Below are 12739 nucleotides of genomic sequence, written 5' to 3'. Positions count from 1 at the left end.
AATGCAAAAACAACACTTTCTACCATGTAGCGCGTAAATATTAAGTTAAAAAGATGCCACTTTTGCTGGGATATTGTACATTTTCTGGGCATTCCGAAAACATGCACAACTGAAAATTGACGAATTTTGATTTATGACGTTCTTGAAAGGAGTGAGCGATTTATCAACTGACGGGCAGCATCAATTGGCAGATTCTTGAGAATGCTCTTAATTTGCCTCAAGTAATTGAAAAAGTAAAACAGTAACCTATTAGTCATATCTCAACGTATACACTAATTGTATGATAACTAAGGCCCTTATTAGGAATTCAAGAGTCGTCAAGTAGGTATAAGGTAAGCCTTTGTAGTAGGAAAGAAATAAACAATTCAACAAAAAGGAGACTTACTGCGATAATAAAAGGTTCCAACTAAATAATTGATGTGCTAACCGAAATGTTGTTTCCCCAAACAGAAACGTGGAAGGGGGTTTAATAATTTAGTTTTCCCTTAGAATCCGAAGCGCACGATGAAGACATAAAAGTCAAAATATCACGTCGGAGTGATAATAAGCAGAAGCTCAATTTTCAACAGAGAGAAAAGCATAATAAAATTCTAAGAATTTAATATTGAAGTCAATGTTTTATTTACAATATTTTTAGGGTCTACAAATCATTGTTCACCAAGATTTGGTCACTCTCAAAATTTTGTGAATTAAATAACTGGCAAATATAAAAATTTTAGACAAATTTCAAATCATGTTTTCAAAGCGTCTCCTGGTATGTGGAATAATTCGGGAAAAAATCTTACATACGTTTCATGTAGGTCTCTGCTGAATCATAAAAAAAACTTACTGTACTCAACATAAAATGGATTTGCGTGAAGAGTTGACCCTTGACCTTCGAAGTGAACAACAACAAAGACATTTTTATATCAAACCTTGAGCTGAAGTGTGCATGCCTCTAAGGTTTATATGGGGTATACATTGTATAAGATACAGTGAAAAAGCATAGCGTAAAAAGTATAAAAATAAATAACAACAATGTTTAGAAAACAAAATTAATTAAATGAGTTATTTATCGATATACAGATTTGGCGTTTAATTTGTAGAACTCCATTTTAATTTACACATTAAATGATAAAATCAAACACTGATTTTTTTAAACAATAAAATACAATTTAGTAGACCGTATCCGTGTTTGATTTTTAACATTTAATATATGTTATACATTATTTAAAAGACATGTTTTTTTCAAGGGGGGGGGGTCCTCATTAATAACTATCTAAACCGTGAGACTTTTTTACGGGAAAAAAGACAAAAAAATATGTAGTAAAAACCCCGATTCTAGAATTACCCACGCTTTTTATACTTTAAAGAAATTTGTATAAATACGATATCTAAGAAAAGTTAAAATATCGTTTTGGAAAAGTGTCTGAAAAGAAATTTGTATAAATACGATATCTAAAAAAAGTTAAAATATCGTTTTGGAAAAGTGTCTAAAAAGAAATTTGTATAAATACGATATCTAAAAAAAGTTAAAATATCGTTTTGGAAAAGTGTCTAAGGTTATCCCTGTTTGCCCAACATATTTATACAATATTGACAGCAGAATCGTTAAAAATCCTCGATATATCAAAATCCCAACTCAATATTTACATGTCAAAAAAAGGGTATAGACAGAATGTATAATAACATCAAAATATTTGAAATATTCATACTGTTCCTTGCCACACACAGGAGAAAGGGATGATTTATTCATATTGGAAATTAAAGCAGCCTTCTGGACGGGCGGGGAGGCTATATCCTCTTGCAAGGGGAGGGGGATGGGGGGGTCCATATAGTCATGGGGAAATACGCTTCATACAGAAAACGACTATACTATTAAGCCCGCTTGGGGAATGCTATTCTCATGCTAACGGATAAAACACAAGCTCGTTATTATGAGTAATGAAATAATAACAGTTTTACTTAATTTTCATGCAGGGCCATTGAAAAGATACACAAAAATGGAAATGAAAAAAAACGATAGTAAAAAATAACACAGTGAATATCATGCGAAAGTTGAACGAGGCCAATTAAGATTTTTATTACCAATACAAAAGTTTTTCTTATTTTTATTAATTTTGGCACGACATTCTTTATTATTGATTTTTTACGATAGTATGCGTATATCGTTTTCCTACGAAGCACAATGGTTTCCATGTCGTGACGATTCGTAATAAATAATTACACAATCACCTTTTGCTAACTAACGCTAAAGTATTATCATTACCCTTAATTTTAAAGGAGGTTCACAAAATATAATTTCCATCGCAATTACCTTTTGTAAAAAAAAATCCAATATTTCAAAGGCTATAACGACAGTAAATAAAAGAAAGCTTTATTACTTTAGCCATTTTGTAACGGGAGACTAGGAAATAAAATTAAAGTCAACTAACTAACCATTACACCGCTTTCCGCAGGGGTAAGCAGAGAGAATATAATGCCATACCACTCTGTCTTTGCAAAAAAACTTCGCCTCTTACACATTCGCCGCAGCACATTCGTCTGAGGGATCCTATTTCGACTGCATTCAGGCTACTTTCATCCTTTTGTAAACTCAATGTTTCTTTTCCATACATTATTAGGGTTTTAATCAAGACTCCGAGATTGTGTACTGCCAGTTTAGCTTCAGTGTAGCCTTCCTTTCTTCCCTTATTTTCATTCAAACCCTTATCCACACCCCACTGGTGCATAGGGCACTGCATCATACAAACGCAGTGATATCTTGATCGTTAAGACATGAAGGAAAGGTGATCAGCCCTCCGCTTCAGGTACCAGTCCAGGGTAATATGGAATAAATATTAGAGTGAAAAAATCACTTATATTTATTTGACCCCCCCTGGGAATCGAACCCGGGATCTCCAGAACGGTAGCCGAGCGTGCTGACCATTTCACCACGGAGGCGGATTCTTCCCTTATACCTTAGCTAACAATATTCCTCTCAGTGGCGATAGAAAACGCAGAATTATAGAACCCAGCAGAAATTTATTTGGCGTGTTTTCACTGGTGTTGCCGATATGCCGTTAACAAACGTGAACTGGAAAAACGGGGAAAAAAGCAGTCGGCTGAGCAAGCGAGAACACCCCATAAAAGGAAGTGTTCACATCTGAGTCACCGGCTAGCCACCGACGAGGCACCGAAGCGGAGAATGAGGGCTAACCGGATTTTATATGCGAGGCCCTCTAGATAATATGGAACATGTTAAATGGATAAATATCACGATGTGTGATTATTGGCCAATAAATTAATATGAAAAATCACAAGACTATCGGTAGCATTCTTATTGAAATCTGTAGAGAACTAAGGGAGATATGAAGGTTAAAACTTTAGATATTTGAATAAAACGAAAAACGTGCGTTCGCCTACGTCATCAAATGTCCGTCACCGGACGTTTTATGACGTCATATGGTTTATAGAGCTGTAAAAGTAGTAGCGTGGATTGTTTGTTTACCACTACACTACCATTTGTGTTATACAAATGAGGGGAGGGGAGGGGGGTGGGAGGGTGGACCATAGACATCAACAAATAGAGCCGCCAATAATTTAACAATGTTACCAATATTAAAATAATTCCATCGTTCCAGTGACGTCATTCATTGCCAACTTACGAAAATACCGTTTTTTCGAAAGCGGATTTTCCGAAAGAAAATGATGAATGAAAATATTAGTTGTATCGGCTGTTATAAACACAAAACAAGTCTAATACAATCATTTATAGGTTGAGTATGTTAAATTAGATTCTTTCAAATAAATTAGATTCTCTTTCAAATAATAATAATAATATTTTAATACAAACAGGAGACAGTAGCAATTACATTTTAGTCTACAGTTGACCTGATGACGGAATTTTTATTCTAAAACCGGCAGTCATGAAGTAGTGTTGTTAAGTAATATTTTACGAAAATGGCGCTACATAAATTATCCAAAATTATCATTATTACCACCACACAAAGTGAACGATGAATGATAAGGAGAGTGTACTAAATGAATTATTTGTCGACATTCCAACGTTTCGTAGTCGTGATACAACAGATTTACGCTGAATGAAACCAGACCTACCCCAGGATGAATTGTATGAACATACGAGCATCACACCATAGCATTTTGTTAGTGATATTATTATTACTATTACTCGCATAGTATTTTGTTGTGTGACCCGCCCATTTAGCGTTATTGCACCCACTTCACTGTGCTACATAGCACTTAAGGGTGGGTATTCATTCTCCACAGAGAAACGAGGCAGTGTCACGCCTTCCGGAAATATCACTTCACTATTCGTGTAACTATGCAACACATGCAGTTGCGACGATGCAGAAAATAAATATTTTCAATGATAAACTTGCACCTTCCTTACAATGTCATTATATTAATTTATTGACAACGTAGCGAATTTTACGATTGAGAACTTGGGAAAACAAAAGAGGCGTCGGCCCCAAAAGAGATAGTCCGACGACATAGTCGCTGTGGGGGGTAGAAACTGGCTAACAGCAACCGGCTGAAGGAAATAGAAAGATATGGAAGAGGCCCATATCCATCAGTGGAGGAAAGATGGCTCATGAAGAAGAAGAAGAAACAGCGTACATTCAGCGTACTGTTATTTAAAAAATAAACAGATGTAAAATACCACTTATTGCGTTTTATTTCCTTCCACACTAGTTTCGAAAACTACGGATGTTTTCGTCAACAGGTGATTTTACGTTCATCTCTAGTTTTCAAAACTAATCGTGTGTAATGAAATGCAACTCAATAAGTGGTATTTTACAAGTGTTAAATTTTTTAAATCATCAATCTGTCGTTCCACAAGGTTGATGCCAAATCAATAAAAAATATTACTGTGGAGTTTACCAGCGTATTACAGGTACGTAAGCCCTGTAAATGCGCAGACTTCCATATTCTTCTTTTATCATTAATTTAATGTTGATATATCAATAATTTTGTCCGCCTCCGTAGTGTAATGGTCAGCATGCTCGCCTACCGTTCTGGAGGTCCCGGGTTCGATTCCCAGGGGGGTTTAATAAATATAAGTGATTTTTTCACTCTAATATTTATTCAATATTACACTGGACTGGTACCTGAAGTGGAGGGCTGATCACCTTTCCTTCATTTGTAATCGATCGAGATAACACTGCGTTTATATGAAGCAGTGCCCTATGCACCATTGAGGTGCGGTAAGGGATTTATTATTATTATCAATAAAAATATTGATATAAAAATAGTAGCAAGTGGAGATAAACCCAGAAATTGTGAACAAAGATTTGGACACACTCGAAACAATATTTGGCTAATTTTCACAGCGCTATATTTACGAAATATAATCTCAAGGGCGATTTATTTTTCTTATATACTAACCGATTGCTGATTTTGCGAAGTTTGTAAAATCAAGCAAATCGGCAATCGGTTAGTTTGGACCTAAGATGACGGTGCCCTATAACTGGTGAATGTGAATTCACCAATTGGTGTTTTCTTTTTTTACCAAATTTAGTAAAAAAAGTATTGTAATTGAAAATTCTAAATTATCATATGGTATATGCCGTTATTATCTTAAGTTTAATTCTGTATATGCTGTCATTTTCATTATGTAATGACTTAAGCTCTTTATGTCATTATTTTCATTAGGTAATGACTTAAGCTCTTTATATGTCATTATTTTCATTAGGTAATGACTTAAGCTCTTTATATGTCATTATTTTCATTAGGTAATGACTTAAGCTCTTTATATGTCATTATTTTCATTAGGTAATGACTTAAGCTCTTTATATGTCATTATTTTCATTAGGTAATGACTTAAGCTCTTTATATGTCATTATTTTCATTAGGTAATGACTTAAGTTCTTTAATATTTACTTCATGTCAAAAGTTTTAATCGTCTTAAGCGAAGAGTCCACCTCGTACTACCCTCTATTCAATTACGAAAGTATGTTTACGGTCACAGCTGTGCTCTACGCTTGGTATTATATTATCCAATATATGGAACAGGGCGCTAGGAATGGGAAACTTCTTCCAGTAGCAGTGTGAGGGAGAAAAACGGCACCGCTTACGAAACACCGACTTCCAATACGCAACATATCTCGGGGTGAACACAAGGTTACAAGGAGAACCTGGATATTTTTTAGTACATCTTATGTGTGAGGCGAGTTTTAGTCCTCAGTCCGCCAATTGGCGTTTGCGGGAGAATGTAATCCCAATTCCATTTTTTTATCACTGCGGCGAGAAACTGTTTTTTTGGTTATTATATTCCTATATTAAAAGGTTTTTTTCCGCCTCCGCAGTGAAATGGTCAGCACGCTCGGCTACCGTTGTGGAGGTCCCGGGTTCGATTCCCAAGGGGGGTAAAATAAATATTAGTGATTTTTTCACTGTAATATTTATTCAATATTACCATGGACTGGTACCCGAAGCGGAGGGCTGATCAACTTTCCTTCATGTGTAAACGATCAAGATAACACTGCGTTAATATGACACAGTGCCCTATGCACCATTGGGGTGCGGATAAGGGCTTTATTATTATATTTAAAGGTGGAGACTGACCGGAGCATTTCGTCGTAACATCGCTCGCGGCGAGCATCAGCGAGCATCCGAAACTATGGATGGAACGTTCGGCTTGCTGTACTGACTGCCTGAATGCTCGCATCGTAACGTGTTATATTACGACTAAATGCTTTGGTTTACAGTGACATCTGCTGACTATTCTGTCGCGATTAATACGTTACGCGAGCGGAATACGCCCGCATCACTAATTGTCTTACGCTGGATCGGCCCCTGAGATGTGTTAATATAATTATCCGACCATATTCCTCCCAATTTAGTCACTTAATTACTAATGCAACATTGTAATCAGTCATCGCACATATTGTTAAAAGTAGATTCGCTAAATCCCATAAGGTTCTATAACATTCTATACCGTACCACAAAATAAGTCAGAAACGCGGAACTAGGGAATCTCCTGGGGTCCGATAAAATTCTATACCGTACCATCATAAGTCACTAATATCGATTCAACTCTGGCTTCAGCTCTGCGCTACATTCTCAAGATCTGGCTTCAACAATGAAGTTCTCTGCGCTGGATAGATTTTCTAGTTTGGCGATTAGACATACTTTCAAGAAACGAAGCGCTTTTTTAGAACATTTATTATTATTATAAACTCTTGATTCATGGTTTAGGGTACTTTTTGCCAACACAACGATAAAAATAAATAGAGATTGAACAAAAATGCAAAAAATTAGCGAATCGCCTGGCAGAGTAAATTCAAAAGGTTTTTTTTTATGCATGGTTTTTCGCCATTCTGTTGGCACCTTTATTCGTCCAAATTTCAAAAATAAAAGTTTACTCGATATCCCAATATCCATGGTTAATGATGAAAAACCTGCATTGCACAGTACGGGGGGCTGAGGACGTTCAACGCACGGGGGCGCTTAAGGCATCCCAATTTTTTTTTGATGTCGATATGAAATTAGACGAAAGTTGACAATTTTTTCAATTTTCAATAGTTTGATACACATGGCGCCCAAAAACACGAGGCAAAGCCCGTTACTGTATATGTAAACTATATTTAGTAATTATGCATTATATAAGTTTCGGCTCCCTAATTGCGTAGGTAAAACAATGCGTCGTAATTAGGGTCGGCGGGGCGCCGCACCGGGATACTTGTAATAACGAATAGATGAAATTTGATTATAATACTGTACGTTACATAACGACACTCCGTGGGAAGGTAATAGCAAGCTCCGTCGCCAGTTAATGGTAACTGGCACTTTGGACGCTCTTGGGGCGAATACAACGTTCATGGTGTGTACAGTTTTAACTTATTTACGTACATAATGAAGATCCACTAAACAGATTACGTGGCAGATCCGAAAACGGAATATGATGATCAACTTTAACTAGTTTTACAAACAATCAAAGTTCAATGACAAGTTTTATAAAAAAAAACATGTATAAAATTGAATACAGTCAGGGACCAAAATGAATGAACTGAAAAAAATACTTCATGGAAAGATAATTGTATAAGTGATTAGTTTTATTTTCTCTTTATTTGCCTTGTTTTTTGTATGCCTATTTACTGTGCTATTCATTGCTTTATATTTTCCATTTTGCCCTGTGTTTTATTGTTTGTCACTTTGTTATCTGTCTTTCAGCCTTGTTACATGCATGTTAGACTTCGGCTCCTAATGCATGTTTGTTCTGCAACCCCTAGTCCATGTTGGTCTTCGGGTCGACCAAAATCACTGTGTTAAACATATTGTGTAGTTTTAAGAGTGTAAATAGTGCTATGGTAGTGACGGGTAGTATTGTTTGCATGCTGTGGTTGTGATTGTCCTGACGAAGAGACGGGTACGTCACGAAACCGGTAGACATAAAAATCTCGGTGAGTGGTTATATACTAATATTACAAACATGTTTGTAAAAAAAATATAAAAGTAAAACTGACTAACCACAAAGCAATGCTTTAAATATTAATAAATTTGAAAATATATTTTATATTGTATATAGATCCAATACTGAAGGCTGGAAATGGCAGTGTTTTTGGTGCTCTTCGTCTCCAATTATATTGTCTGACTCACAGTCAATACTAGGATTAAGTACAACAGCATACAGACTCGCATCCTCTTCTAACTCCATGTGAATTTGATTGGTGTGTTGTGATGTTGCCATTCCAATATAACATGAAATTATTACAGCGAAAGTACTAATGATAGCAACATCAAAATAGGTATCGGGTTGTGGTCCCATGGCTAGTGTCGGTTAGTGAGTTTCTCGGTTCGAATCCACTCTACCACAATTAGATACCTATTTCTAGTAATGAGCCGCTTAGGCTCACAGAAATAGAATGAAATTGAAATAATTGTGTAAACAATAAAATCACCAATACTTATTTCTCTTTTTTTTTTTAAATAAATATATATATCAAACAAATCTCTTCTATATACTCACTGATAAATTTCACTTTTTTGGGTTGTTTCGTTCTTGGCTTATTGCCTCCAGCTTTCGGTTTCTTGAAAGGCGCTGCTCTTCTGCTGTTCACTGTTCACAATCATTGTTAAATAGAGGAATGCAGAAAAGGTTGAAGGAAGTTCTGGATAAGGTGGGGATGTTTGGGTATTGCCGGGTTCTCGAGACACGTTCTACATTCATCGGTTTGATCAATTTAATAGCGAGATGCCATAAAGTGCGATATACGACCAGAGGTTTTGATTTATCGAATAGGTTAAAAAAAAATTACGGTAGTAACTCAAAAAATATATCGCAATATTATCATTGAACTCAAAAGTTTGTACATATAGAGAAAAATGCATAATCTATGAGTTATTCTAGCGGCTGGTACGGATATGGGGTGGTATTCGATTCACCTTCAGGTTGCCACGAGTCAAGGATCATAAAAGCATGTTTACGCAGCAGTTGTCCAACGAACAAAGCAAGCACGACCTGCCTTGTCAGCAGAAATCAATTGTGCGCATGCCATCGGCTGACGCAAAAATAATATATACCTACACATGCGTTGTCAGTCACAAACTTACCCCAACGGGAAAATCTTTAAGTCTACAAACGTTATTAAATTTCCTAGTTGACACAGCTAAACGTATTCATATTTTACATGTCTCTAGGTTTGAGTATCATCTCCTACGCCCTACACGGTTGATATTCAAAGATCTATTGGGTTTCGGTTGAATTTCATTAGAAGTTATTATCTTCCTCTAGAATCACATCCCTTTTGCTGAGTCATCCGTCTTCGTGACGGATTGACGTTCGTAAATTAAGTAAATGAAATTAGACGTAAAGTCCCTTACGTCTAATTTCACTGATCAATTTAGGTGTCACATTTGTCTCGAGAACGGATGGCGTAACGCCATTATCCAAAACAATTGTATGCTTTGAGAAATGGAAGAGAACATTATGTGAAAAAGAAAAAAAAATTAAAACGTAAAATAAAAGGTGCCAAGTCCAAGCAATGTATTTTTTTTATAGACACTGCATTTTTTACAAAAACTTGATCATTAACTATTTGATATCTTACTAGCTAAATATTGCCCCTGAAAAAATCCCAAAACAATTATAAACTTGGAAGTAGAATATATATTGACTTGTTAAAAATGACTAACTGCATTGGTGTTTATTTTCTTGCCAAGCAAAAGTGACTTAAATGGCCCTCCTGAACATTTTACGTTTTGCTAGTTGGTCACTTTCTCCTGTACGACTACGATATTATTATTATTTACAGATCATCGGGAAAATTTGTTGAATGATTGGAAAAATTATGTGGTTTTTGTGGTAAATGATCAAAATAATTATTTTGATAATTTCATATAACTATTTTCATGAAATACTGCGCTTAGTAATAGGGCAGTACGGCTGTCCAAACATAAAACACAGGAAGGGACATTTTTTGTAGTACGTTTTTTTGTTGCATTTTTGGACTAAGTAGAATCTACTTACTCCAAAAATGCAAAAAAACGTACTACAAAAAAATGTCCCTTACTGTGTTTTGAGTTTGGACAGCCAAGTAGTAACTCGACCCTCTCGTTATACTGCAGTGCATGAATGCGTCCACGATATTGGCGAATAATGCGGTTTCGCGCTTCCAAGTAACGCTATATCGTTCTGGCGGTGCAACACGATACGCGATGCACTCGCAGTGCCCGTCAATGCCAAGACAGTTGGGGATATACATAATTGAGTACCTGCCAGTGGACGGTCGTTAGGCGACGGCTCTTGATTGCTTCGCGTAAATAATTTATTGACCACACCACTCAAAGAGATCGTAAAATAAACTTCATCAATTATTGCTAGTATTCATTAATTTGGATTAATATCCCATAAAAGTAATAGTCCTCGACTTATTTACCATTGACTTATTTTGGAACAGAATCTTATGCGTCATTTTTGACAAAATTAACCTTTGATCTTTTTCATGTACTTTAAAATAACTATTCTTCGGTTAGGAGTAGGTACTCTAATACTGTAATATTCATGTATTATAATATGTAATATCACCCTAGGACTAATACCTGAAGCGCAGAACTGATCACCTTGCCTCCGTGTAATTAACGATCCAGATGACACTGCTTCGAGACAGTGCAGTGCCCTATGCACCATTCGGTTGTGGACAAGGGTGAGCATAATTATTTTAAGTGTGGAAGCGACTCAACCGTACGCAGATAGGGTAGGATATTTATCAAAAATATTTTACATTATTAACCAAAATAAACCCAGAATATTGCATCTCTAACATACGAAGTAAAAGACTAATGTTAGTCTGAATATATTATGTCACCAGACATTGAAAACCGAAAACCGAAAAATACCATAATGCAAACGCAAAATTGGGTGAAAAATAAGTATTCATATCAAAATCGAACGAAAGGAGAACTAACTCTGATAGTTTATAAAATACAGTGTTGTAAATGTGTAAGGATACTATTTATACGTTACTAATAAGTATCGTTATGTACGATATAACACAAAAATACCTAAAGTGTATGAAAAAATCATACATTTTAGCGAACGGAGACTCGCGAGACGATCTAACGCGTTTTCAGAGAGCATCATCAACGACATTTGAGAAAAATGTCCCCATACAAAAATGTATAAAGACAAATTGGATTTTTTTGGTCTTGGTACCTGTCAGGGAGGAAGCGGCAGGGGTTTATTTCCTCATGCAAACATTGAGGTACCCATAGCACAATGCAGAACATGTACATAGTCGGATCGCGTGTGTGAAGCAAGATAAGCCGAGCCGGCTGTTTAGCAGCGCCAGAATCGATAGCCAGCAGGGCGGCCCGCCCCCCGCGCCGGCGGCCGGAGCCGGCTGCACGAGGAGTTCAAGGCGACAGCCAGACTGCCGAGGCACGCGACAACCTCCGCCAACATTGACGAACGGTCAGTGAGACGTGGGTCCAAAGAAAGACCGACAGATGATACTGGCGAGCGGTGACAGCTTTCGGTTGGCTGCCACCTTCCCCATCGAAAATTCGACAAATTGATATTTCAATATTTCAAAAGCGGAGGAAAAACAGCGATTCATTTGATGAAATTTTGCTCGATTTCAATAATTTTTCACAAGAACGTCTTTTGGAAACAAACAGCCATCAAAACTCACTAAAATTTATATTAGTTTTTAACTTATTACTATTTTTATCCGCCTTCGTGGTGTAATAGTGTTAGCGTGTTTGGCTACCGCGCTGGAGGTCCCGGGTTCGATTCACAGCCTTAACAAACGAGGCCAATACGCAAAAGTGTTTCTTCTCTCGCGTAAAAAGATACCAGTCTATATTTTTGAAATCTCAAATAGCTTTCATGTAAAATGGCTAAAAACGTGATAAAAAATATTTTTGCAAATAATTTGATAAAATTTCGCTTATTTATTTTGATAATTTTTCACAAGAACATACATGCGAAAGACGTTCATTTGTAAGTATATGTTAAAAACTGTACTAAAAACTCAACACTAAAATCTACATTAGTACTTATCGTAAATCTAAATTATACCCGAGATGAACAAAAGAGGCCAACACGCAAAAAAAAAAATTTTGTTCGCAATCTGCATTTTTTAAATCACATATAGCTATCCTGCAAAGTGGCCATTAGCGTGTCGTCATTGGTTGTAATACACTGGAGAATACGCTGCAATTTCACAATATTAACATTAATTTCAATAAGTAATATGAGTAGAAGGGAATTTAATGTTTTGAGGCATTCATACCTACTGGGATCAATTACTGGATT

At 36.2% G+C, this 12739-nt stretch overlaps 1 protein-coding gene across 3 annotated transcripts in view; it reads right to left on the bottom strand.

Moving 5' to 3' along the window:
• Window positions 1-12739, bottom strand: part of stai (stathmin) — a 90962-nt gene that overhangs the window by 11613 nt on the left and 66610 nt on the right. For 2 of the 3 annotated variants that reach the window (XM_088273175.1, XM_088273177.1), the window contains exon 2: window positions 8951-9040. The exons of the other annotated variant lie outside the window; for it this stretch is intronic. In XM_088273175.1, the coding sequence (XP_088129301.1) occupies window positions 8951-9040 (90 nt within the window). The remainder of the gene's footprint in view (window positions 1-8950; window positions 9041-12739) is intronic. 3 annotated transcript variants of the gene reach the window in all.

The sequence above is a fragment of the Brachycentrus maculatus genome, unplaced genomic scaffold, assembly GCF_059751285.1.
Source record: "Brachycentrus maculatus isolate JH-2025_06_01 unplaced genomic scaffold, ASM5975128v1 h1tg000559l, whole genome shotgun sequence".
Classification (NCBI taxonomy): Eukaryota; Metazoa; Arthropoda; class Insecta; order Trichoptera; family Brachycentridae; genus Brachycentrus; species Brachycentrus maculatus.
The sequence above is the reverse complement of the archived record's forward strand: the minus strand, read 5'-3'. Positions and strand labels throughout refer to the sequence as shown.